We start from the raw sequence: 25,514 nt of genomic DNA on the forward strand, positions 1-25,514 counted from the left end.
AGTAGAGGTTGTTGTGGCTCGGCCAGCTGCGCGAGAGGTTTGTCGCTGCTGAGGCGGCGGCCGCGGCTTTGAGGCGGTGGCGGCGCTGCCGCCCGCGGGCCGCTCGGCCTCTGGGATCGGCCCGCAGTCTTCCCTGATCCCGCCGGGGCCCACGCCGACCAGCGCCTGCCCTATGAGTGTGTCACTGGTGGTCATCCGACTGGAGCTCGCGGGTCACTCGCCGGTCCCCGCCGACTTCGGCTTCAGCGCCGCCGGTGAGTCCGCGGCCTCGCGCAGGGTCGGCGGGTCGGACGTCCTCGCTCCACCCGCCCCGGGGCTGCCAGGTGCCTGTACTCGATGTTCCCCCTCGACGCTTTCGCTTCGAGAAAGCGCGACCTGGGGGTGGGGTGGGGGATGCTCTGCGCCTTCTCCAAACTAGCAAACAGGCCCGTGGTGAAATGATTTGCCTAAAGTTAGGTGTGAGTGGCTGGAAACAGATATTGTAACCCAGCTGGGCCCGAGGATCTGACGTCTTCACCGGTGGCCACAGACTTCCTTAGTGGGCCATGCAGCTTCGACTCTCCCTGGATCGTCAAAACATTACCTGGTGACACTGGTTCAGGAGATTAGAGACACTCCGGAGGTGGAGGCAGTAGGACCAGCGAACCACAAGTCAGTCTGGGTTACAGGGAAACCTGTCCCAACAAACAAACAGACAAAAAAAGGTGTGTGTGGGAGGGTGATTGCTTGGTGTGTGTGTCAGAGCTTCGTGCGGAGCATTAGATGTAGTCACTGATTTGTGACATACGGAATAAAAGTGTTAAGTTGATGGAAAAGGGAAACAGGAACACTTCTTGAGCTTGGAGCGTGAGAATGACGCTTATTCATGGGAAACGGCATCAGTGGATACTCCGTGAATCCAGCATTTGGAGCTGCAGTGAAAGATTGTGGTCTTGCTGTGGTGTGCATTTTGTACTCAGTTGAGTGGGATTTATTCCAAGGTTACAAGCATCTTTCAAGGGCTCAAAGTGACCCCTAGTTCTGAAAGTCAACTCAGTCAGCATTAGGCACATACAGGTTTCTCCATGGGCCTAGTCCTGGGGTCATTTATGCAGCAAAGAGCTTCTGCTGCATGCTAGGTTGTGTGGCAGGAGTTTTGGGCTGGACAAGCTGGGGTCTGCCGCAGAGCTGATGTTAAGGGTATTTCAGTCATGTCTCAGGGTCTCTAAAATGCCTTTTATTTGTGAGACTTGTATTTGGCCACAACATAGGCCCAAACTGGGTGCCACTCATGGTAGTTTATCTGGGTATAATCACTGCAGAACATTCTGGGAGGCCTTTATTCCTGTGGGTTTGTTGTAAGTACATGATTTCACTAGGACAGCCCCATGTTTCTGAGATCATTGTGATGGATGCCTTCTGTCATTCGCCAGGGATGGGGTGGGGGTGTGCTGTAGAAGTCCTGGAGGAGCTGAGGCACATACTGCAAACTCAGTCTCACCCACTGGGAAGGCACAGGAGACAAGGAGAAACCTTATTGATTGGAGTGCCGAGAAGTGAGGGGAATTTGTCCTGTCATCGGATATTAATCATTCATGCGCTCCTCAGCTGGGGAGATGTCCGATGAGGAGATCAAAAAGAAGACACTGGCTTCAGCTGCTGCCTGTCTAGAAGGGAAGTCACCCGGGGAGAAGGCCTCGATCATCCACCAGCACCTTGGCCGTCGGGAAATGACCGATGTGATTATTGAGACCATGAAAGCCAACCCAGGTATTCCCTCAGGAAGTCTGGTCTTGCTTTGGTATTGTGAGCTCTTGAGGCTCACCTCTGGCAAATTCCTGTTTTTAAAATAATTTATGTAAATTTATTTTATGTGCATTGGTATGAAGGTGTCAGATCCCCTGGAACTGGAATTACAGACACATGTGAGCTGCCATGTGGGTGCTAGGAATTGAACCCAGGTCTTCTGGAAGAGCAGCCAGTATCTCTAGCCCCTTATTTTTATTTTTAATACAAGATCTTCTTTAGCCCATACTGACTGCAGCGTGTGAAGCTGAAGATAACCCTGAACTTCTAACCTTTCTCCCTTCTACCGCGTCACCTCCTGAATGTTGGGGGATTGTGTGTGTACACCACTAGTGTCTAGTTTATCTGGTGCTGTGGCTCAGATCCAGGGCCACATGCGTGTTTGCAATTGCTCTACCAGCCGAGCCCAAGCTCCAGCATGCTTGTATTTTTTCACCACTTGTGTGCTCTGTGTGATTTTTGGGAAGTCACATTTCATTTTCTTCTGTTTATTTTCCCTAAGTAGTACTGACATTGGGTGCAGAGGTACATGTCTGTAGTTCAGCCACTCGGTGCAGAGGCAAAAAGGGGTATTTAAACCCTGGAGTTCAGAAACAGATAACCGAAGAAGACCCTGTGTCAAAGGAGTAATAAAGGGACAGTTTGACTGAGTGTAACTAAATGGACTCTTAACTGAGGTGGGGAGTACTTCAGAGGAGCAATGCATCGGGTGAGCTTAAGATGCCCTCCCCCCTGCTGGCCTCAGCTGAGGGAGTGGATTCTTTCTGCATCTTCAGCATAGGTGTGGTCAGAGCTCTCCGATTGCCTGTCTCACTAAGGAGCAGGTGGTGAGTGCTGCCTGTTGTGTTGAGGTGCTGCTGGATGTGGGAGGGGCCTTACTGCTGTGTTGGGGTACTGCTGGATGTGGGAGGGGCCTTACTGCTGTGTTGGGGTACTGCTGGATATGGGAGGGGACCTTCTTGGGTTTTTGAGGGTATTAATATATTTTTACAAGAGTGTGAGGAAATGTTTTTAGGCAGGGACAGCTTTAAAGTGGAGATGGTCCCCAACCCAGCAGTTCTGTCAATATGGTTTGTTCATGTTTGTGACAGGGTCTGTTACAGTAAGTAGCCCACATCTGCACACCTCCTGCTTCATCCTCCAGTGTTCTTAATGCAATACAGGATAGTGTTTCTGTCACAGTTCTTTTTCCAGTGTGAAGCTCTAACTTTATTAGGCTCCTTCAGCATATTTCCAGCTGTTTGTGATCTGCTAACTTTTGCTTTTGCAAGATGAGTTGAAAGACACGATGGAAGAAAATAAGTCTTCAGCAGCTTCCCTGTCTGCACAGAAAGGCAGGAAGCAAAGTGAGTCGGTGAACACAGCCCCAGATTCCCCGTCCAAGCAGCTCCCAGAGCAGATTTCCTTCTTCAGCGGCAACCCTTCTGTTGAGATCGTGCACGGCATCATGCATCTTTATAAGACGAAGTAAGACAAGCCTCCTTTCCCTGAGACCGCTCAGGTTCCACTGTGAGTAGGGACAGAAGTTGTGGGCCTGAAGGAAGACAGAAGGCTAAAGTCTTAACAGCCTGACTTTAGGTATTGTGTTCTAGAGTTCTGAAATGCTTTGTGTTTGACAGTGTAGACTAGGCCAAAACTTTCCCTACTTGCAGGCAGATCTCTGTGAGTTCAAGGCCAGCCTGTTCTAAAATCAAGTTCCAGGACAGTCAGGACTGTTACACAGAGAAACCCTGTCTTGAAAACAACAACCATAAGAGATGCTTTGGAAATATTCTGTTAGCTGTTAGGCATGGGTATTGATTGGAGAACTGAAAATCAAATGAGGCAAAGTACCACAAGAAGCCAGCTAACTCATTTTAATTGAAATACCACTTGTGTGGCTTTTTTATTATGTTTTCGAGGGCTTCTTTTATCTGTTTTTTTGTTTGCTTGTCTGTTTTGTTTTGTTTTTGTTTTATTTGGGTTTTGAGACAAGGTCTCACTGTGTAGCCCTGACTGGCTTAGAATCTCGTGGAGATCAACCTGTAAAGGTGTATGCCACTAGACCTGGCTTTTTACACCTTTCCTCTGGTTGTTTGTTTGTTTGTTTTAAAGCTTATTTCTGAAAGCCCAAGGAGAGGAAGCACTTGGATAGATAAACACTTGGGCCTTCTGGGATAGGATAATTGATTGATGTCTCAACTATTGTCTTTGCCCAAACTTGTTTCCCAGATCCCTCCTGGGAAAACAGCCAGTCATCAGGTAGCCAGTTTGGAACCCAGCTGTCAAGTTGGTTTTCAGAGTATCAAAAGCAAATTGCATTGTAGAAGGTTCTCCTTCCTCTGTCCCAGCTGTTTAGCTCATCAGCACTTTTTGTAATCTTCAGTCACATCCTCAAGTTTAGAATTCTCACATAGATTTATACCCCTGTCTTCCCCAGAGCTCTCTTAAGCGAAATTCACAGTAGCACTGTGCTTCATAGTTATTCAACAACAGATTACTACTCAAAAATTAAAGGGAATAAAACATGATGATGGAGAGATGGCTCAGAGCTTAAGAACACTTGCTGTTTTTGCAAAGGACCTGAGTTCAGTTCCCAGCACTCACAAGGTACCTCACAACCATCTTCATTTTAGTTCCAGGGAATCCCATGCCTTCTTTGGGCACCAGGCCTACATGTGGTGCACAGACATATCTGTAGGCAAAAACTCATACACATAAAAGTAAGTAAATCTTTTTGAAAAGAGAATAGGACACTGAGTCTTGCTAGTATAAAATAAGGACCCTTTAAGTCACAATTGAAAATTCTGCAGAGGGGCTGGGTATGGTGGCAGAGGTAGGTGGAAACACTGATGGAGGGTAATGTGGAACTTTTTTTTTTTTTTTTTTTTTTTTTGGTTTTTCGAGACAGGGTTTCTCTGTGGCTTTGGAGGCTGTCCTGGAACTTGCTTGGTAGTCCAGGCTGGTCTCGAACTCACAGAGATCCACCTGCCTCTGCCTCCCGAGTGCTGGGATTAAAGGCATGAGCCACCAACGCCCGGCGGGTAATGTGGAACTTAGAGTGTGCCTTAAAGTGGACTGCAGACCTGTGGGAGGATTCAGGTGTAGTCATAAGTGTATATTTTCTAGTAAACTCACAAGTTGTTTATGTTGATGGTGAAATATCAGCCATTTTGTTTTTTCATATTTTCTTGGACAAATGAGTTGTTTGGTTAGTGTTCTCCAATTCTTCAAGATGGTCTCATTATCATCCTCTCAGTAAGATGACCTCGTTAAAGGAAGATGTGCCTCGCAGCGCCATGCTGTGTGTCCTTACTGTTCCTGCCACCATGACGAGTCACGACCTTATGAAGTTTGTTGCCCCGTTCAATGATGTGATTGAACAAATGAAGATCATCAGAGACTCTACTCCAAACCAGTACATGGTGCTGATCAAGTTCAGTGCACAGGTAAAACTTAAGATGCTAGACACCCCTCTGCTGCGGACATGCTGTTGTAACTGTGATGCTAGCTGTGTGTGGTTTATGCCTCTAATGTGGTTGTTTCCTTTAGGGTGTGGTCAGTGTGGTTGTGCCCCATAGCTATTTGAAATGCAGTTACAGTGGCTCGGCTCTTTTTTTTTCCCAAGGCTTATTATGAGCCGGGCGATAGTGGTGCACACCTTTAATCCCAGCACTCGGGAGGCAGAGGCAGGCAGATCTCTGTGAGTTCAAGACCAGTCTGGTCTACAAGAGCGAGTTCCAGAACAGCTTCCAAAGCCACAGAGAAACCCTGTCTCCAAAACCAAAACCAAGCAAACAAACAAACTAAAAAACACAGTGATGTCCTCAGATTTGAAAGTGCCTTGTGCAGTTTTGAATTAGGAAGCTTTTATCATCTCTCCCATTTATGTACTGCTATAAGCATGTTGGTTTTGTAAGAGCATGTGTGTCTGTGTATGAGCTGTAGCTACTACTCAATGGTACTAAGGAGCTGTCCCAACTTTATTGTGTTTTTATATCCTCTAATATTTGTCCATTGAAATTTGTGGAAAATTGGCTTCTCTTACCTCCGTGGTCAAAGGTTTCCTCTGGATAAAGTAACCCATCCCGATAGTTTACAAATGTGTATGTGAGACAGGTCGTTTGCTCTTGCCACTCTGATAGGCCATTGAGGGTTGTAAGTAAAAGGGAACTCATGACACAGGCTTCCCTGTTCAAGAATCCTGATTGAGGTTCAGGGATTGAATTCATGTAGGCAAGCACCTTTACCCACTGAGCCATGTCACTGGCCCCTATATATAACTTTTACAAATTACATTTTATTTATTTTTTCTTAGTATGTGTTTACATGTTTGGGCACATGTGGAGATCAGAGGACAACTTGAATGAGTTGGTTTTCTAGCATGTGGGTCCCAGGGATTGTGAGACTTGGCAGCTAGTGCCTTTACCTGGGTTTAGTCTCATGCCTGTCCCTTCTGTAAGAAGTCCTGTCATTTGGTGAGATGTAGAGAGCTCATGGTCCACAGAGGTCTCTGCCTCTCCAGCAGCTACAGTTAGCACCTTGAACTGTACAAGTTGAGCCAAGCCTCCTCCTGGTCTAGCTGCCCCTTTAGGAAGTACCTCAGCCAGTGAGACTCACCTCCTCATCCAAGTGTCTCCAGGAACAGCCCTGGAGGATGGGGAGGCCTCTTAGTGTGCAAGAGAGTTGTCCCACAGTGAGCCTTAAAATACACTACCTGCCCAGAACTACATCAGAATTGATCATCCTTTCTCAGGGCTCAGCCCACTGGCTGAAGAAAGCGTAAGTAACCACAAATTCAAAATGTGGTAACCAAAAATTCAAAATGTGGGGCTGGAGAGATGGCTCAGCAGTTAAGAGCACTGGCTGCTCTTTGAGGACCTGGATTCAGTCTCTGTCAACCATATTGCAGCTCATAATCTCCTGCAACTAGTTATTAGGGGTCAGATGTCCTCTTCTGGCCTCCCTGGGCGCTGTAGGCATGTTGTGCATATATATACAGGCAAAACACCATTACACATAAAATAAAAATAAATTAAGAATCCACCATGGGCTGGGCAGTGTCGGTGCATGCCTTTAATCCCAGCATTCGGGAGGCAGAAGTAAGTGGATCTCTGTGAGTTCAAAGCTAGCCTCGTCTACAAAGTGAGTTCAGGACAGACAGGGCTGTTAACAGAGAAACCCTGTCTCAACAACAACAAAACAAAAACAACTCATGAGATTATATCACTGGAGTGGAATTAAAAGTTGTTTAAGAAGGCCAGGCTGTGGTGGTATGTGCCTTCTAATCCAGCACTCAGGAGGCATATGCAGGCAGGTGTCTGTGAGCTAGAGGCCAACCTGGTCTACAGAGTTCCAGGCCATGCCACCCTAAACATGCCCGATTTCGTCTGATCTCAGAGTGAGTTCCAGGACAGCCAGGACTATACAGAGAAACCTGTCTCAAACAAACAAATAAACAAACTGCCACGAAAATGATGACTCGTGGGGAAAGAACTACCCAGGATGTGGCGGCTGTGGCCGGTTGAATATTAGCAGTGCACAGGTCTGCTCAGCACACTGTAGTGCCTTCTGCCTTGTAGGGCAAGCCTATAGACAGGTGCGGGCTCTGTTGACGCAATGGCTCCAGGGCATGCCACTTCTAGCTTTGCCTTTTCTGATTGTAAATGTGGGAATGTGTGAGTGAACAGAGCGTCTTCCGTGACTGGCCTTTATTTTTGCCTCTTCCCATTGGTGTGCACAGGCTGACGCAGATAGCTTCTACATGGCATGCAACGGCCGCCAGTTCAACTCCATCGAAGATGACGTTTGCCAGCTGGTCTATGTGGAAAGGGCTGAAGTGTTGAAATCTGAAGATGTAAGTCTGAAGACTTCTTAGGTCTGAGGACAAATGCTGTTGACTGGTATAAGATTGAATTAAGGATGTTTGCAGAAACATCCAGAAAGGCTTTCCTGTGGAGAGACGGAAAACTGGTTCTGGGGTCTGGGAGAAAAGCAGAATGGGGAGAGACAGCTCACAGTTGTGGTTCTTTTCAAGTGAGGGTATGTTGACGAATTAGATGATGGTGCTTGGTGCGCAAAAGCCACCGGGTTTAAAATGGAGAATCTTAGCACTCAGGAGACTGACTGAGGTGGGGATGGGGGGAGGGGAGCATGAATGCACAAGTTCAAAGCTAACACGTGCTACAATGCAAGGCCCTGCTTTAAAAAGCACAACAGAGCCGGGCATTGGTGGCAGCACTCGAGTGGCAGAGGCAGGCAGATCTCTGAGTTCAAGATCAGCCTAGTCTACCAAGAGCTGGTTCCAGGACAGCCTCCAAAGCCACAGAGAAACCCTGTTGAAAAAAAATCAGAGAGTTATATCTCATTTTTAAAATGAGAAAATAGGTGTGATGGTACTTGTCGGTTGCCTCAGCACTCAGGAAACAAGGCAAGGGACTGGTGAGTTGGAAGCCAGCCGAGGGTATGTAACAAGACCTGTCCCCAACTGAAAGTTACCAGAAGAATCTTCACTGTTGTGACTATCCCAGAACAGTGGGACACTGTTTGGAGCACAAAAAAACATTTTTGTTCAAAATACTAACCCTAATCCCCTTCGTAAATTTTTGTTTGGGTTGTTTGTTTTTTTGTTTTGTTTTTGGTTTTGGTTGTTGTTGTTTGGTTTTTTGGTTCTTGCTTGTTCTGGTTTTGTTTTTCTTCAAGCAAGTTCTCTCTATAGCACTGCCTGTCCTGAAACTCACTGTGTAGACCATGCTAGCCATGAACTCAAAGAGATCTACTTGCCTCTGCCTCCTGAGTGCTGGGATTAAAGGTGTGCGCCACGATGCTTGACCTTTTGTTTTGTTTTTTTGAGTCAGGGTCTCACTGTGTAGCTAGCCCTGACTACTCTAGAACTCGCTGTGTAAACCAGGATGGCCTTGAACTCACAGAGATCCTCCTGCCTCTCCATCCTGAGTGCTGGGATTAATAGCATGTACTATCACTGCCCCCCAAAAAAATCGTTTTAAAAAGAAAGCCAGGGTGATGGTGGTGATGCACATTTAATCTCAGTATTAGGAGGCAGAGGTAGGAGGATCTCTGAGTTCAAGGCCAGCGTGGTCTACAGAGTGAGTTCCAGGACAGCCTCCAAAGCTACACAGAGAAACTGTCTTGAAGAACCAAAAAATTGAAAAGGCAGCATATTCCAGATATGGCTCATACCTCTAATCTCAGTTCTTGAAGAGATGAGTCAGGAGGGTTGCTAAGAGTTCCAGGTGAGCATGGTCTGGAGTGGGACTCAGTCTCCAAAAATGAACAATAAAAACAACAGGAAGATGGCAGAGGATTAGGAGTGGCACTTAACAGATGTTTCCTGTAGGGCGCCAGCCTCCCTGTGATGGACCTGACGGAGCTCCCTAAGTGCACTGTCTGTCTGGAGCGAATGGACGAGTCTGTGAATGGCATCCTCACCACCCTATGCAACCACAGCTTCCACAGCCAGTGTCTGCAGCGGTGGGATGACACCACGTGAGTGCAGGGGCTGCCCCACTTTTAGGTCCTCCTGACCCTTTCCAGAATTCAGAATAGGCATCAACAAACACTCCTAGTCTCTGCAAAGCTGGGATTGCAATAGAACAAGACCTTGATCTTCCTCCTTGACTTCCTCAGTTCTTGTGGAAATGTCATTTTTTATTTGTATGTACATGTGGGCACGTGCGCATGAATTTATGTGCATCACATGCATGCAGTGCCCAAGGGTGCCAAGGGCATCAGATCCCCTGGAACTGGAGTTAGTGGGTGGCTGTCAGCTGCCATGTGGATGCTGGAAATGGAATGTAGGTCCTCTACAAGAACAAAAAGGGCTCTTAACCACTGGGCCACCTCTCCAGTCCAAAGTTGTTCTTTAAACACCAAGACCTTTTTAAAATTTTTATTTCTCTTAAATGCTTGTGTGCATTTATGTGCTTCACATTGCAGGCAGAACCCTATGGAACAGAAAAGTGTACCAAAACCTCTGGAACTGGAGTTACAGTTATAAGTTGTGAATGCTGGGAATCAAATCCAGGTCCTCTGGAAGAGTAGCCAGTATTCTTAACCTTTGAGCCATCCTTTCCAACTCACAGAGATCTACCTTTTTCTGTTTCCAAGTTCTGGTAGTAATGGTTTCACCACTGCACCCAGTACTGTGTCCTTCTTAGTGAGATGCTGGTCCAAAATGGTTGTGCATCTTTCCAAAGCAACATGAGTTCTTTCCTCCCAAGAGCCATAAATAAGAATCTTACACCCAATCAAAGCTTAAGCTGTTCTGTTACAGTGTGGGGGCAGCAGGAGGGTCAGAAGGAGTATCCAGGCCTAAACTCACATGTTGCCAATGATAGTTTAGAACTTCTGATCCTCCTGTCATCACCACCCAGGTGTTGGGATACAGGTGCGTGCCTCTACTGGCTACGTGCCAGGATACAGGTGTGTACCATCACCCTGGATTATGTGATGTTAGACTTGGGCTTCATGCCTGCAAGCTGAATTCCCCATCCCAACATGTCACTTCACTGGTTGCTGATGGCCAAGCAGCCAGTAGTTGCAGCAGTTACCAGGCATGCAGCACACATGTGTCCTCCTTACAGTGCACACACAGCTTAGTTGTAGTTGCTGCAGACAGAGAACAAAGTTAGTCAGTTGGTGCTTGTACCCTTTTTTTTTTCCTTCCTATGTCAAAGATATTTTCTTCCTTTATAAACTACACTGTAGTAGTGAGGTATAGCTCAAAGTTAGAAATTTTGTTGCCAGGCGGTGGTAGCACACTCTAATCCCAGCACTCAGGAGGCACAGGCAGAGAGGCAGGCAGATCTCTATGAGTTCAAGGCCAGCCTGATTTACAAATCAAGTTCCGGGGCAACCAGAGCTACACAGAGAAACTTTGTCTGGGGGAAAATGTTAGAACATTTGCCTAGGATGCCCAAGACCCATGGTTTGATTTCCAGAACTACAATAAATTAATAAACAGACAAATCTTTAAAAAAAGAGATGACCGGGGAAGTTAAGACTTGCTGTGCAAGCACGAGAACTGCAGTTCAGGTCCTAGTACCCACAAGGTACGTTGGGTATGGTCCTGCACACACTTGTAACCCAAGCACTGAGTGGGAGCAGAGATGGGGTGGGGGTGTTGCTGGGGCTTCCTGACTGTCAGACTAGCTAAAAACATGACTTCCAGGTTCATCAGAAGACCCTCAAATCTGGGGAAAATGATGGAGGGCATCTATAGTCTCCATATGCATGTGCATATACACACGAGCGCACACACACAGAGACACGCGCACACACGCCAATAAACTGTACTGTGGAACTCAGTGTATCTGCTGGAGCATGGTGTATCAGGTGATTCTTCACCCAGGATGTGTGATTGATTATATGTGAGATCCCTGCATCAACAGGTATGAGGAAGGAACAGTGTGCAGTGTTGTGACTGGACACCATAGGTCCTGGTCCAACAGGGCCACCTAAAATTCGATGTCCTGAAGGAAAAAAAAAATCGATGTCCTGGGCTGACAAGATGGCTCAGCAGGCAAAGGCTCTTGCTTCTATACCTGACAACCTGACTTTGTCCTGGGGAGCCATGTGATGAAAGGAGAAAACAGTCTTGTAACTTCCACTTCGAGACCCTTTTCTGGCCTTGGTAGGCACCTGTGTACATTGGATACACACACAGAGACACACACAAGTAAAAATGAATCAGGCGGTGGTGGCACCTGTCTTTAATCCCAGCACTCAGGAGGCAGAGACAGGTGGATCTCTTGAGTTCTAGGACAACCTGGTCTACAAACCAGTTCCAGGACAGCCAAGGCTACACAGGAAAAACCCGGTCTCGAAAAAGCAAAAGAAAAGGATAAAAATAAGAGAAATTGTTGCAGCTTAGGACTGGCAAGATGACTCACTGGGTAAAGGCACTTGATGTCAAACCTGATGCCTGACTCTGATTCCTTGGGGTCACATGAAGGGGAAGAGAGCACCAGTTGCACAGAACTTTGACTTCCACACACAAATAAGTAGGTTCAAAAGCCAGGTGAAGTGGCCACACCTGCAATTCCATAATTTGGGTTGGCGAATGGAAGGTAAAGAGTTGAAGGGCAGCTGGGCTACAGAGTGATCGAACCCACACAACAAAGGATGTGGGAGCCAAGCACGATAGCCACGCCTTTAGTTCCAGGGAGGCAGAGGCAGCTGGGTTTGGGCAGAAGCTTCAGTCTTTCAGTAGATGGTGTTTTCCTAGATGGTGTAGAATGTTGAAATGAATGCACTGTGTGCTACAAGAGTTTGGTTTTGAATATTTTCCCTGGGTTCTGGTACATGGCCTAGTCAGAATTAGAGTTTGGTATTAGTTTGTTTTCCTCTTCAGTCTCTGTACAGCCACCACACAGGCAGAAGGATCACAGGAAGGCACTGTCTACCTGTAGTAGCTGCTTCATCCAACCCAGGAGCCATTTTAAAAAAAAGATTTATGTGTTTATTTTATGTATACAAGTGCTCTGCCAACTTTATGCCAGAAGAGGGCATCAGATCCCACCATAGATGGTTGAGAACCACTTGTGGATGCTGGGACTTGAACTCAGGAAGAGTACCCAGTGCTCTTAACCTCTGGGCCATCTCTCCAGCCCTCCGGAGCCAGTTCTATCACTACTTCCCATTTTCTTTCTGTCTCTCCCACTCTCCCCATCCTTCTCCCTTTTTATTTTCCTCCCTTTCCCTGACTTCCGTATCTTTTTATCCCCTCTCTTTCCCTCTCCCCCCCTCCTTGCTAAGTACAGTTCTGCCACTAAGCTCTCAGTCCCTTTCTGTCTGTTGTTTTAACTGAAACAAGGCCTCAGGTCTTGAGAGGTAAAGCTCAGTTGCTGAGTCCCTGACTAGCATAGAAGCTGGGCAAGCCCTAAGCAGGAAGCCCTGGGCCCCATTCCTAGCACTGCCTAAACCCAGTGCATCCCAGTACTAGGGAACTGAAGGCTGGAAGACCCAAGTTCAGGTTATCCTTGGCTACTAGCAAGTTAGAGACTAGTCTAGGCTATATGAGACCTATTTCAAAAGCAAGCAGGGAACTAGAGAGATGCTTAACAGTTAAGAGCACTTCCCACTCTTGCAGGGACCTAAGTTTGTTTCCCAGCACCCATGCTAAACAGATCACAACTGACTATAACTCCAGTTCCAGGGAATTCAGTGATCTCTTCTGCCTTCCACAGGCACTGCTTCACATGGTGCATATATGTTCAAGCATATGTTGTCATGCACTTGTTCTCGCGCGTGCACACACACATACACACACACACACACACACACCGGTAAAAGCGAAAACAAGCCCTTACCATGTAAGCCCAGCTGATCTGGCCCACTTGTAGCCGAAGCTAGCCTTGAGCTAATGTGGCTCTCCTGCCTCTCTCCTGAGTCCTGGCCTTACGTCCATGAGCACTGTACCTGCCCATCTTCAGTACGAAAGAAGGTCAGATGCCCTTCAGCTTCCTCCTTGCCAGTGCAGGATCTTGGCCTTCTGCCTGCTTGTGCCTTTTCCTTGCTCTTCATAACCTGGCCAAAGAATGGATGGATGATTGCTGCACGTTGAGCTTGCTTTCTTGGTGACAGTTTAATCAGCTACAACTATATCCCACTTGCTATCACGTTGACCCATCAAACAAAATACAGTGATGACCAGTATTAAATGTTACTTCATTTTGAGTATAATAGAAAAGGGTTACCCCAGTTGAGCATGGTGGTACACTCTTGTAATACTAACACTTGGGAGGTAGAAGCAGGAGCATCAGTAGCTAAAGGTCATCTTCAGACTGGACTACCTGGGGGGTGGAGGTCATGTTTATGTCTGGAAAGAGGCTCGACAGTTAAGTACACTGGTTGCTCTTGCAGAAGACCCAGGTTAGATTCCCAGTACCCACACTGGGCTGTCCAAAGCCACTTGCAACTCTAGCTTCAGGGGATCTGATGCTCTCTTTTGGCCTTGGTGAGCACACACATACAGATAAAAATAAACCTTTTTAAAAATTGGCTGGGAGGGGCTGGAGAGATGGCTCAAAGGTTAAGAGCACAGACTGCTCGTCCAAAGGTCCTGAGTTCAATTCCCAGCAACCACATGGTGGCTCACAGCCATCTGTAATGAGACCTAGTGCCCTCTTCGGGCCTGCAGACATACATGCAGGTAGAATACTGTATGTTAAATTAAAAAAAAAATTTTGGCTGGGAGCAGCATATGGTTGCAAATGCATTTAACCCCAGCACTCAGGAAGCAGAGGCAGAAAGATCTCTAAGTTTCAGGCCACCTGGTCTGCATAGCAAGTTCCAGGTCAGTCAGGGCTAGTGAGACCCTGTCTCAAACAAAACAACAAAAATAATTAGCAGGGCTGTAGCTCACATCTTGAGTCTCGGCACCTGGAATCAGAGGCAAGCTCATTCCCTCTGTGAATTCAATATTAACCTGTTCTACAGAGCCAGCTCCAGGCCAGCCAGGCCTGTGTAGTGAGATCCTGTGATCTAGGGTGAGAACCTGGCTGGGCAGAGGAGCGACCAGCGATCAATCTCTACTTCTGTTCCTCTATCCAAAAAGACTGAGATTCTGCCGGGCGTTGGTGGCGCACGCCTTTAATCCCAGCACTCGGGAGGCAGAGGCAGGTGGATCTCTGTGAGTTCGAGGCCAGCCTGGTCTACAGAGTGAGTGCCAGGACAGCCTCCAAAACTACACAGAGAAACCCTGTCTCGAAAAAACAAAAAAAAAACAAAAAAAAAAAGACTGAGATTCTCTCTAAGCCCTGTCTTAGTACTCCCTGTCTCTCTATCTGTTCTCAGTCCTCCAAAACCTCTATGGCTAATTTTGATCAGCCAATGACTGGATCCACCCTCTAATTCAAAGCAAGCTTTATTTTCAGAACACAATCAAAATATCATACATCAATCCTGTCTCTTGGTTAAGTAAATAAACTCCTTAAAAAAAGAAAGAAAGAAGGAAGGAAGGAAAGAAAAAGGAAGGAAGGAAGAAAAGACACAGAGAGGAGAGGGTTTATAGTCCAGGTTTCAGCACCTGTATAATCTCAGCCTTCTCTCCCATGTCCTGGTCAGGTGTCCTGTTTGCCGATACTGTCAAACACCAGAGCCAGTGGAAGAAAATAAGTGCTTTGAGTGTGGTGTCCAGGAAGTAAGTACTGTGGGTGAAGAGGTAATGAGCAGCTTTATTGACTGGGGGTTTTCTTCTGCCCAGTGCAGCTTAGATTCTTCGGAAACCAATTCTTTTTTGTCTACAGTCAAGTGTATGAGCACACAGATTCTTTTTAAGACTGAGATGCACTGGGCATTGGTGGTGCATGCCTTTAATCCCAGCACTCTGGAGGCAGAGGCAGGCGGATCTCTGTGAGTTCAAGGCCAGCCTGGTCTATATGATCTAGTTCCAGGACAGCCTCCAAAGCTACACAGAGAAACCCTGTCTTGGCAAAAAAAAAAAAAAAAAAAAGACTGAGATGCCTGCCAATCACTTGTGAATCTGTACTCAGGACTTCACAGAAGCCAGAGGGGGGAAATGGTAGACCAGTAAGAACCCTGGATACTTGGGTTTTAGAACTTTCTTATTCAGAAGTTGAAAGAGCTTCTGAGCCATCTTTTTTCCAAGCCATATGAGCCAGATCACATGCCTGCCCTCCTCCATTACTAATTCAAATCTCCTCTCTTGGCAGAACCTCTGGATTTGTTTAATATGTGGTCATATAGGATGTGGACGGTATGTAAGTCGACATGCTTACAAGCACTTTGAGGAAACTCAGCACACATACGCTATGCAGCTTACCAACCATCGGGTCTGGGACTATGCTGGAGGTGAGTGAATCTGATTTGGACTCTTTCCTGTGGAACTCCTTCACAATGTGAAGTGTCATCCTCCTGATGTCTAGGTAAACTCACATTGCATGGTCACCCCAGAGGGTGCCATGTTTAGGGATTGGGAGTTTAGATGTCTGTTCTTGACCTCTCTCACTCTAAAGTTCAAATAATTTGACCCTTCCCCCCACCCCCTGGTTTTTCGAGACAGGGTTTCTCTATGTAGCTTTGGAGCCTATCCTGAAACTCGCTCTATAGATCAGGCTAGCCTTGAGCTCACAGAGATCCACCTGCCTCTGCCTCCCGAGTGCTGGGATTAAAGGTGTGCGCCACCACCACCCCAACCCACCCCTGCTTGATCCATTTTAAAGAAAAATCACACATCATTTAATTTAGATTTCTAAAAAGAAACACGTTTCAGAATTAAGAGCAGAGAACTTCTCATTCCTAAGAAGCCACTTCTAGCTGACTTCTCTTTCCGTAGATAATTATGTCCATCGACTGGTTGCAAGCAAGACGGATGGGAAGATCGTCCAGTATGAGTGTGAGGGCGACACCTGCCAGGAAGAGAAGATAGATGCCTTACAGTTAGAGGTGAGGTGCTGTGAGCGGTCGCTCAGCAACTGCTCTTGCTGCTTTTCCCTCTCTGGAGAAAGGTGCTCTGACCTGTTGATGTAGTCATCTGCCTTGCGTAGAAACATTTTTAAGTTCTGTCATTTCTGCAAAGAATTTCTAAAATACTTCTTTTGAAAGTCTAAGCTTCCCCATGCCTTACTGTTTCCAGTGTGATATTCCTGGTTCCCTTGGGTTCCAGTTCATTAGTTCAGGCAATTCAGGTCATCTTCCACAGAAGCAGTAAAGCTGAAAGGTAGCATGCTCCTATCAGTGGCTCCACAGAAGATGGAAAAAGGAGACTTGGTCAGAGTGAAGCCAGCAGCGCCATTCTTCCCTAGAGTTGTGTGTGCGCAGCTGTGTGTTAATGTGTGTGCAGCTGTGTGTTAATGTGTGCGCAGCTGTGTGTTAATGTGTGTGCTGTGATGCTTTAGTTGCAGCCATTTGAAGAAACAACACATTTAGCACACTCAGTTTTCTTATGAGCAGTAAACTCTGTCTGCCACAGACAATCCTACCACAGAACTGTTGGACACACAGAGTCCTGTAATGTCACTCCTTTAATCCCAGCACTCAGGTGGCAGAGGCAAGTGAATCTCTGTGAGTTGAGGCCAGCCTGATCTACAGTTCCAGGAAAAACTCCAAATCTACACAGAGAAACCCTGTCTTGGAAAAGAAAAAAAGAAAAATTGGTGGCTGGTGGATCAGCTCAGAGGTTAAGAGCACTGGCTGCTCTTCCAGAGGTCTTGAGTTCAATTCCCAGCAACCACATGGTGGCTCACAACCATCTGTAATAAGATCTGGTGCCCTCTTCTGGTGTGCAGGCAGAATACTGTATACATAACAAATAAATCTTTAGAAAGCAAAGAGCTAGGCAGTGGTGAAGCATCCCTCCTTTAATCCCAGCACTTGGGAGGCAGAGGCAGGTGGATCTCTGAGTTCCAGGCCAGCCTGGTCTACAAGAGCTAGTTCCAGGACAGCCTCCAAAGCCACAGAGAAACCCTGTCTGGTAAAAAAAAGAAAAGAAAAGAAAAAAAATAACTGTATGCATGTATGTAAATTTGAATTCTTGGATTTTTCCCAAGCTCCACTGTGTACCTCTTGGTCCCCAGTGCATGTTGACCTGAGTTGAACCCATGTCTGTCTGTCTGTCTGTCTCTCCTCTTCTCCTTTCCCCCCTCCCCCATTATTGAAGTAACTGCTGTCTATGTAGCCCTGGCTAGCCTGGAGTATTGAGAGTGAAAGTGTGTACCACCATGACCCAGCAGCTGTTTTTGTTTGTTTGTTTTTGAGTTGTGTAGTTTCATTTGGTTTTGTGGTGAGTATAGGAGCACCACTATGCCTGTGGTGACCTTGATTCTGGATGCAGTTCTACTGGTTATCACCAGATCAGTATTCACTGGGTTTCAATATCAGTGATGGCTCACATCTGGCTGTTTGTTCTGTTTCTAGTATTCATACTTACTAACAAGCCAGCTGGAATCGCAGCGGATATACTGGGAAAACAAGATTGTTCGCATAGAGAAGGACACAGCAGAGGAGGTAAGTGTCTGACCTGATGACTGACATGCCATGGCAGGGCCGCCCACAGTGGGAGAGGACACCACGGGCAGGGACAGGGATTGTCAGAATCTTCTTTTCACTGGGTGATGATGGGGCGAGGATTGCTTTGTCTCTAAAAAGAAATTGTAGATTTAAGGGTCTTGATAGTTGGGATCTTAAGGGTATTGTTTATGTTTCACCTCCGTCAGATGTAGCACTTTGTACAATCCCAATAAGAACATAAAAGTGGTAGCGAGGCTGGGCGATGGCAGCACATGCCTTTAGTCCCAGCACTCAGGAGGCAGAGGTAGACGGATCTCTGTGAGTTTGAGACTAGCCTGGTCTACAGAGTGAGTTCCAGGACAGCCTCAAAAGCCACAGAGAAATCCTGTCTCAAAAAAACCAAAAAAAAAAAAAAAAAAAAAAAAGTGGTGATGGTCCAGCCTGCTGCTCCCTGCCAGTGTCCTCAGTCAGAGATTCTCCCATAAAACCCAAAATCCATGTGTCAGCCACTAGCATGTCAGCTTGCCAACAGTGGCTTTGGGAGCTGGTGTGGACTTCTGAGGCTTTGTAAACTGAGGGAAATAAATTAGGCAGAAAGGGAGTTTGGTTATCACCCTGGAGAATTACTGATTTGTGACTGCAGTTAGCACATTTTAACTAAGTAATCCCTTAAATGTGCCGTGCATGGTGGTCTGTGTCTGTAGCTGTGGCTACTCAGGAGGCAGAGGCAGGAGGATTGTTTACGCCCAGAAGTTTGAGGCCACATAGCCCATATTTATTTTGGTTTTTTTTGTTTGTTTGTTTGTTGGTTTTGTTGTTGTTGTTGTTTTTTTTTTTTTTGAGCCAGGGTTTCTCTGTGGCTTTGGAGGCTGTGCTGGAACTCGCTCTTGTAGACCAGGCTGGTCTCGAACTCAGATCCAGCTGCCTCTGCCTCCCGAGTGCTGGGATTAAAGGTGTGCACCACCACTGCCCGGCTAGCCCTTTTTTTTTTTTAATTTTGTTTTTGAAGGTTTATTTATTTGTTGTTTATTTATTTATTTTGTGATTTCAAGGCAGGGTTTCTCTGTGTAGCCCTGGGCCATCCTGGATCTCACTTTGTAGACCAGGCTGACCTCTAGCTCACTGAGATCCACCTGCCTCTGCCTCATGAGTGCTGGGATTAAATTACAGGCAAGTGCCACCACTCCCCAGCTGTCTTTTAATTTTCTAAATGCCCCAACTGGTGACTTAGTCCCCCTCTCCCTGGGCCCTAGCCACAGTAGGAATTGGTTTTTCAAACAGCCAGTGTTTGACTCAGGCTTTGAAATAATTTTTAGTTAAAAGTCATCAATGAGCCGGGCGGTAGTGGCACTTGCCTTTAACCCCAGCACTCGGGAGGCAGAGGCAAAAGGATCTCTGTGAGTTTGAGACCAGCCTGGTCTACAGAGCCAGTTCCAGGACAGCCTCCAAACCCACAGAGAAACCCTGTCTCGAAAACAAAACAACAACGACAAAAAAAGTCATAGATGAAATTCCTGCAACAACCTTCCAGATGGTGGAAGTGCCTAGAGCACACTCGCCTTTCCCTCCTGAGTAGGTTGTGATCGCCATACAGGGAGCAGAGCAGGGTTGCTGCCACTCACATTATGGATTCCCCAGGAGGGTGTGCTGCTGCAGATTCACTAATGGCTTTTTTGTGGCTCTTTCAGCATGACCACCCAAATTGTTTCACACAGACCCTAGTGAGCTGAGCTCAGAACTCTCTCTGCCTTGTGTGATTCCTCAGGATTAGCCACATTCTCTAAGACATGCCAGAAAAGCAAGTCAGAGCCGAGGAAGAGAAGCCGAAGGAATTTGCTTTCTGGTCAGAGTGAGCTGGAGCCAGGCAGCTTCTGATGAAAGCTTACAGCACTTCAAAAGCATGCCTTTGTTTTCTACTGACAGATGTCGTTTGTCCATACGTTCATGGCTGATGCAAGCCTTTTGTTCTGCAGTGTGCTTTTGTGACTGGTATTCTGTCCATTGCACCCCAAGCAGGAAGACAGTGACAGATTCTTACTCATGGGCCTCATAACACATTCATGGAGGTGCTGGGGCTGGGGGAGGGGGTGATAAGCCAAGCCTGAAACCTGGAGGTCACTTGTAGACTTCAGGGAGTATGATTTGTTCCAGCCTGTCACAGATATAGGAACAGCCACTCAGAGCCATGTGAAAGCTCTTGGTTTACTTTTTCTTTTTTAAAATTTATTTTAGCTGGACAGTGGTGGCACATGCAATTGGGAGGCACAGGCCAGCAAATCTCTGTGTTCAAGGCCAACCTGGTCTACACAGAGAAACCCTGTCTCAAAAAACAAAATAAAAAAGAAAAGAAAAGAATTATTTATTAATTTTTTCTGTATGAGTGTTTTGATTTCATGTATATAAGTGCATCATGTACTAACTAGTGTCCAAGGAGGACAAAAGAGGGCATCTAATCCCCTGGAACTGGAGTTACAGACCATTGTGAGCTGCTGTGTAGGTGCTGGGAATTGAAACCTTGTCCTCTGGAAGAGCAGCCAGTGCTCTTAGCCACTGAGTCTTCTCTCCAGCCTGTGGCTCTTGTTTTTCATGGGACTGAGTATAAAGAACACATAAAGAGGCAGTGGGCCTAAGTGGGACCCCTGAAGATACATCTTTTCAGACCTCTAGCTCCAAAAGAAATAAGCAGATAGCTAGATAAATCAGACAAGGCAAAAAAGAAAGGCTAAAGTGTGATGGGTGTCTCATGTGCCCCAAGAAGAGAACATGAAACTGTGGCCTTCAGTTTTTGAGGGGTTCACAGCGTGGCTTTGGCCATGCTTGGTCTTAGACAGGATCCTTTACCCTGTGGCTGGGTGACCATGGGACATTGCCTTGTCTTTTCTGAGCCTGTCCTCATACGCTTGTTGACCTGTGGCATCACTTAGAGAGAGGTGTGAGTGAGTATAAAGGCTGCTGGGTGCTGGTACTTAGCTACCTCACCTCCCTATCTTCTCAGTTTCTAAGACTTGCAGTTGAGACAGCTCCCAGCTCTGCAGCTCTCTGCATGTGGGTGGTCCCATGCTCCCCAGCTAGATGCTGGTGGGCTCTTGCCTGACCTACATATCATGTAGAACTTGCATTCTTTCCGATTCTCTGAAGTATAAATTAGTTCTGCAAATATATTGCCTTATAGACTGACCCGAGACAAACATGCAGTTCATATGGCTTCATGGCACATCAGACAAGCAGTAAGTTGGAGGACAAAACAAAACCAAACTAGTAGAATTCAGTCTCATGGTGTTCTTTGTTTTTAAGCAAATTCCAGGACAGCCTCCAAAGCCACAGAAAAAACCTGCCTCGAAAAACAAAAACAAAATAAACAAACAGGGTTTCTCTGTGCCTTTGGAGGGCTGTCCTGGAACTTGCTCTTGTAGACCAGGCTGGTCTTTGTGAACTCACAGAAATCCGCCTGCCTCTGCCTCCCGAGTGCTGGGATTAAAGGCGTGCTCCACCGCCACCACTGCCACCACCGCCATGCCCTTTGATTCTTTCAATAGCTTCCCTGTGCATCCAGCAGCTCTTGGTCCTTGTTTATCCTAGAAGAAAGTTTTTCTCTCACTTTTCCACAATTTTTCGTCGTACTTCCTTCAAAGTGGCTCACTTTGACTTTCTGAGTCAGGGTTGTCCTGGTTACAGAGGTGGGGGAGTTGGGAGGAAGGTCACAAGAAATCTGTGATTGTGTCTGACCTCCATTTGCACTTTCAGATTAACAACATGAAGACCAAGTTTAAAGAGACCATCGAGAAGTGTGACAGCTTGGAGCTCAGGCTCAGTGACCTCCTGAAGGAGAAGCAGTCTGTGGAAAGAAAGTAGGTATAATACCCCTCATTCTTGTTGACACCACTCATGCCAGCATGCTCTTACAGAGAAGCTGTTTTGCTTCCTTGGCAACACCCCATATTCAGCATGTACATCATACAGATTTTTGGGGGTCTCTATATTTGCAGCAGGGTTACAGTGTCTTCTTTTTTTGTTTTTTCCGAGACAGGGTTTCTCTGTATTGTTTTGGAGGTACAGTGACTTCTCATTGTGCAGTTAGAGGCTAGCAAGATGGCTCAGCTGCCAACCCTGACAACCTCTACTTGATCCCAAGACTCACTTGGTAAAAGGAAAGAACTGACTCCCATACACTGGTCCTCAGACCTCCACATGTGCACCCTGGCAGCTGAGTACACATGCTCAGGAAATAATGTAACAACAAAAAGGTGCAGTTTGTGTTCCACTTGAGGTGGATGCCAGTGGAACATTGCACTCTCCTGCGATCCAAGTGCTTGTCTGTGTGTGCAGATGGCTTCCATTTCTGCCTGCAGTTTCTGAGAGGCGTCTTGACTGAGAGCTGGCAGTTAGGAAAGACGCTTTTGTCTAAACACATGGCACAGGTTCTCCCTTGAACAGGACTAAGGGCTAATGATGCCAAGCATGGAGCAAAGAGCCATGGCCAGCATGGCAAGAACACTCGAGGTGGCAGTGGGGGTGATGGGAATGGGTGTTACTGGTGGCAGTGGCTAGCCTACAGTCAGTGGCAGAGCATCTTCCCAGCATGCACAAGGACCTGCGTTTGATCCCAAACACTGAAGAGGGTAAGATTTCCTCCCTGGTCACTGTGTGACCATATAGTATAGTGCATAAAGATACTTTAAGAGAGATGTTTGATCCTTAGTGGTGTTTCTCATAAAATAACCTTTTCTTGAAATAAATTTAGATTTATAGGAAAGTTTCTCTTTTTTTTTTTTTTTTTTTTTTTTTTTTGGTTTTACGAGACAGGGTTTCTCTGTATTGTTTTGGAGGCTGTCGGTCCAGCCTGGCCTCGAACTCAAGAGATCCGCCTGCCTCTGCCTCCCGAGTGCTGGGATTAAAGGCGTGTGCCACCGCCCGGCCGATTTCATTGTTGTAACACATTTTTCTTGTATGTGCTCGTGCGCAGGTCAGAGCAGTCCTTTGGCAGTTGGTTGTCTCCCACCGCCCGGCAAACAAGCTTTATTTATATATATATATATATATTTTTTTTTTTTAACGTTCATTGGTGTTTTGCCTGCATGTATTCTATGCAAGGGTGTTGGACCCTTGGAGCTCGAGTTGCAGACAGTTACAAGCTACCATGTAGGTGCTGAGAATTGAACCCCAGTCTTCTTGAAGAGCAGCCAGTGCTCTTAAACCATTGAGCCATCTCTCCATCTCCTATAACCCTGAATTCAAACTTTGCTCCTGCCTCCGCTTCCTGAGTGCTAAGATTACAGGTTGGAACCACCATACCTGAGTGCTTTAGCCTTCTGATACATAAAATGGTCCCTGCTGTGATGTCTTGCTTTGTAATTCTCCACTCAGGAGTGAGCATTGAAGATAGAGCACCCCCACTCTTGACCCCTTTCCCTCCTTTAGCAATTCATGAAGTCAGAGCACTTATCTCAGAGGATGCCACCTCCCTGGTGGCTTCCTCATCGTGGCCATGTCTCTGAAAGAGCTGCCGCTGCTGAACTTGGCAGGGAGGGGCCTGCCCTAATGGCTTCTAAGCTCCCTGAGCCGCCCGGGACATGGAGCAGGTAAAGCTATATCCGTGTCTCCCTCTGTTTTGCTCGAGGTGCTCTCAGCTGAACACCAGAGTGGCCAAACTCAGCACGGAGCTGCAGGAAGAGCAGGAGCTGAACAAGTGTCTCCGCGCCAACCAGCTGCTGCTGCAGAACAAGCTGAAGGAGGAGGAGAGGCTGCTGAAGGAGACCTGTGACCAGAAGGACCTTCAGATCACTGAGATCCAGGAGCAGCTGCGCGATGTCATGTTTTACCTGGAGACACAGCAGCAGATCAGCCACCTGCCCGCAGAGACTCGACAAGAGATCCAAGAAGGGCAGATTAACATCCCCTCGGCCCCCAATCCCCCCTCTTCAGGGGCTGGTGGGAAGCTGCCATCCAGGAAGGGCCGTAGCAAGAGGGGCAAGTGACCTTGAGAGACTTGTCCCTGAGACTTCCTGGGCACTGCAGTGTGTGCTGGGACCTTTGCTGAGCGGGAGGGTGGGCCCTAATAAGTATGCCTGAGGATGAACTGCGGTCGTGTGGCTCCTTCATTTGGGTGATGTGAGGAGACTGAGAGAGGATGGCATTGGCAGTGCTTCCCCGGGTGGTGAGTCTGAGACCTCAAACACCTCATGGCCATTCTGCCCTCCAGCTGGGTGAACCCAGTCTTGTGTTTCCGGGTATTTATTCAGTTGGAGCACTTAGTTGAATTCTGGGGTAGGTTTATGACATGATGTGACCTCAGAGGCAGCATTACCTAGCACTAAAGCACAGCACCTCTCAGGGGCCCCAGCTGCCTTCAGGAGAGGGGCCTGCTGTCCACTGCCGAGCAATCACCTCTTCCGCCATCCCTCCCTTCCCATGTGGAATTGTAGAGCTGCTTGAATGCCGCAGAAAAGAGGCCAGGTTGTAAAGCAGGCGCAGACTTGGCTTGACGGCCGGAAAAACAAGGAATTGGGGCAGATGGAGTAGACCCAGTAACCCAGACGATGGTTACAGCTCTTAGTTTTGAGGTAACTGAGAATATCCTCCATCTAGCAGGAGTCAGCAAGGGGCAAGCCTGGAGAGAAGCCCTGACGAGCTGTGTGTGTTGCTGGGGTCAGTGGTTTTACACAGGCACATCGCATGTTCAGGTCACAGCTAGAGGGAGCATGGGCAGACTTTCAGTTTCGCTTTTAGGATTTAAGTTAAGGCTGCTTCTCACTCCAGAACTTGGCTGCAGCAGAGCCCTTTTCAAACAGCCATATGATATTTACTGTGACCAACAGAGGGGTTGTGTGCCTCTCTCTAGAGCCAGGAACATCAGATAACTAGTAGAATAGTAATTGAACAGAATTGAGGGGACACCATGTTGGGATTGTTTGGCTTCTAGAAGAACCTGGGCAGTTAGGGTAGCAGTGTGTAGTGCATTTTAATTTTCTGCTTTATCATCAGCCAAAGGTTTGAAATGTCACCCCTTGGGACTTTTTTCTTTTTCTGATTGGACCTCATCCTTTGACCTGGATGTGTGATGTGTTGTCACAAGATTGCTTGTGTTGCTGATCACTGCAGTTCTGTGGAATGTGCTCTGGCATTTCCCAAAACCTCACCTGTAACTGCCGAACCAGTGTACTCAGACCCGCATGGTTCTTCCTGAAGGTAGACCAGCACTCCAGATCCGCAGCCTGGGCCACACGGGCGCCTGCAGTCGGGGCAGGAGCAGACCGCCTCTCACAGAGCTCCTGCTTTATCCACAACGCATTTTACACTTACAGTCCTGGCCTCAGCCCCACTTGTCTTGTACATCTGGCCTTGCAGCAGCTGGGGGGGTAGCATGCTAATTAAGAGAATCGGAAGAAGTGTCCAAAGCTGGCTCCTCATTTCATTACAATCCACTAAGCAGCCCTGCCACACTTCATAGCACAGGTCCCGGAAGGCTGTGGCCAGAGGAAGCAGCAGATGGGCAGAGGTTTCCAAACTACTTGAAAGTCTTAAAAAAATGTTCCAGGAAAGCAAAAATCAAGATTTGTAAATAAAATGTTATTTTAAAAGGTCAAAGAGTTATGTTTCAATCTGACATTGTACAGGATGGAAGCTGTTAGTGTGTTCTTCAAAACACAGATGAAGCCCTTTGCTTTCCCATGCTCCCTTGGCCGATGAACTCTTACAAAAATAGCCAGAAATTATTCTTCACTGTGTGAAATTTACATCTACGACCTTGCTTGGGAGCATGC

At 47.0% G+C, this 25,514-nt stretch overlaps 1 protein-coding gene across 1 annotated transcript; it reads left to right on the forward strand.

Annotated features, from left to right (window-relative positions):
• Window positions 1-25,338, forward strand: LOC101831606 (BRCA1 associated protein). Its single transcript, XM_005080646.4, has 12 exons — window positions 1-254; window positions 1,588-1,749; window positions 3,057-3,252; window positions 5,024-5,213; window positions 7,508-7,621; window positions 9,122-9,270; window positions 14,851-14,926; window positions 15,459-15,597; window positions 16,082-16,191; window positions 17,662-17,751; window positions 21,499-21,602; window positions 23,372-25,338. Exons 1-12 carry the CDS (start codon window positions 173-175, stop codon window positions 23,727-23,729), a joined length of 1,770 nt encoding a protein of 589 aa, XP_005080703.1. The 5' UTR covers window positions 1-172; the 3' UTR covers window positions 23,730-25,338.
• Window positions 25,339-25,514: the final 176 nt, after the last annotated feature.

Source organism: Mesocricetus auratus, unplaced genomic scaffold (assembly GCF_017639785.1).
Source record: "Mesocricetus auratus isolate SY011 unplaced genomic scaffold, BCM_Maur_2.0 Super-Scaffold_100025, whole genome shotgun sequence".
Classification (NCBI taxonomy): domain Eukaryota; kingdom Metazoa; phylum Chordata; class Mammalia; order Rodentia; family Cricetidae; genus Mesocricetus; species Mesocricetus auratus.

Coding starts and splice junctions, on each gene's coding strand:
- LOC101831606 (XM_005080646.4), top strand. CDS start 173: ATGAGTGTGTCACTGGTGGTCATCCGACTGGAGCTCGCGGGTCACTCG. Junction 7,622..9,121: donor AAGTGTTGAAATCTGAAGAT/GTAAGTCTGAAG, acceptor TGTTTCCTGTAG/GGCGCCAGCCTCCCTGTGAT. Junction 15,598..16,081: donor GGTCTGGGACTATGCTGGAG/GTGAGTGAATCT, acceptor CTCTTTCCGTAG/ATAATTATGTCCATCGACTG.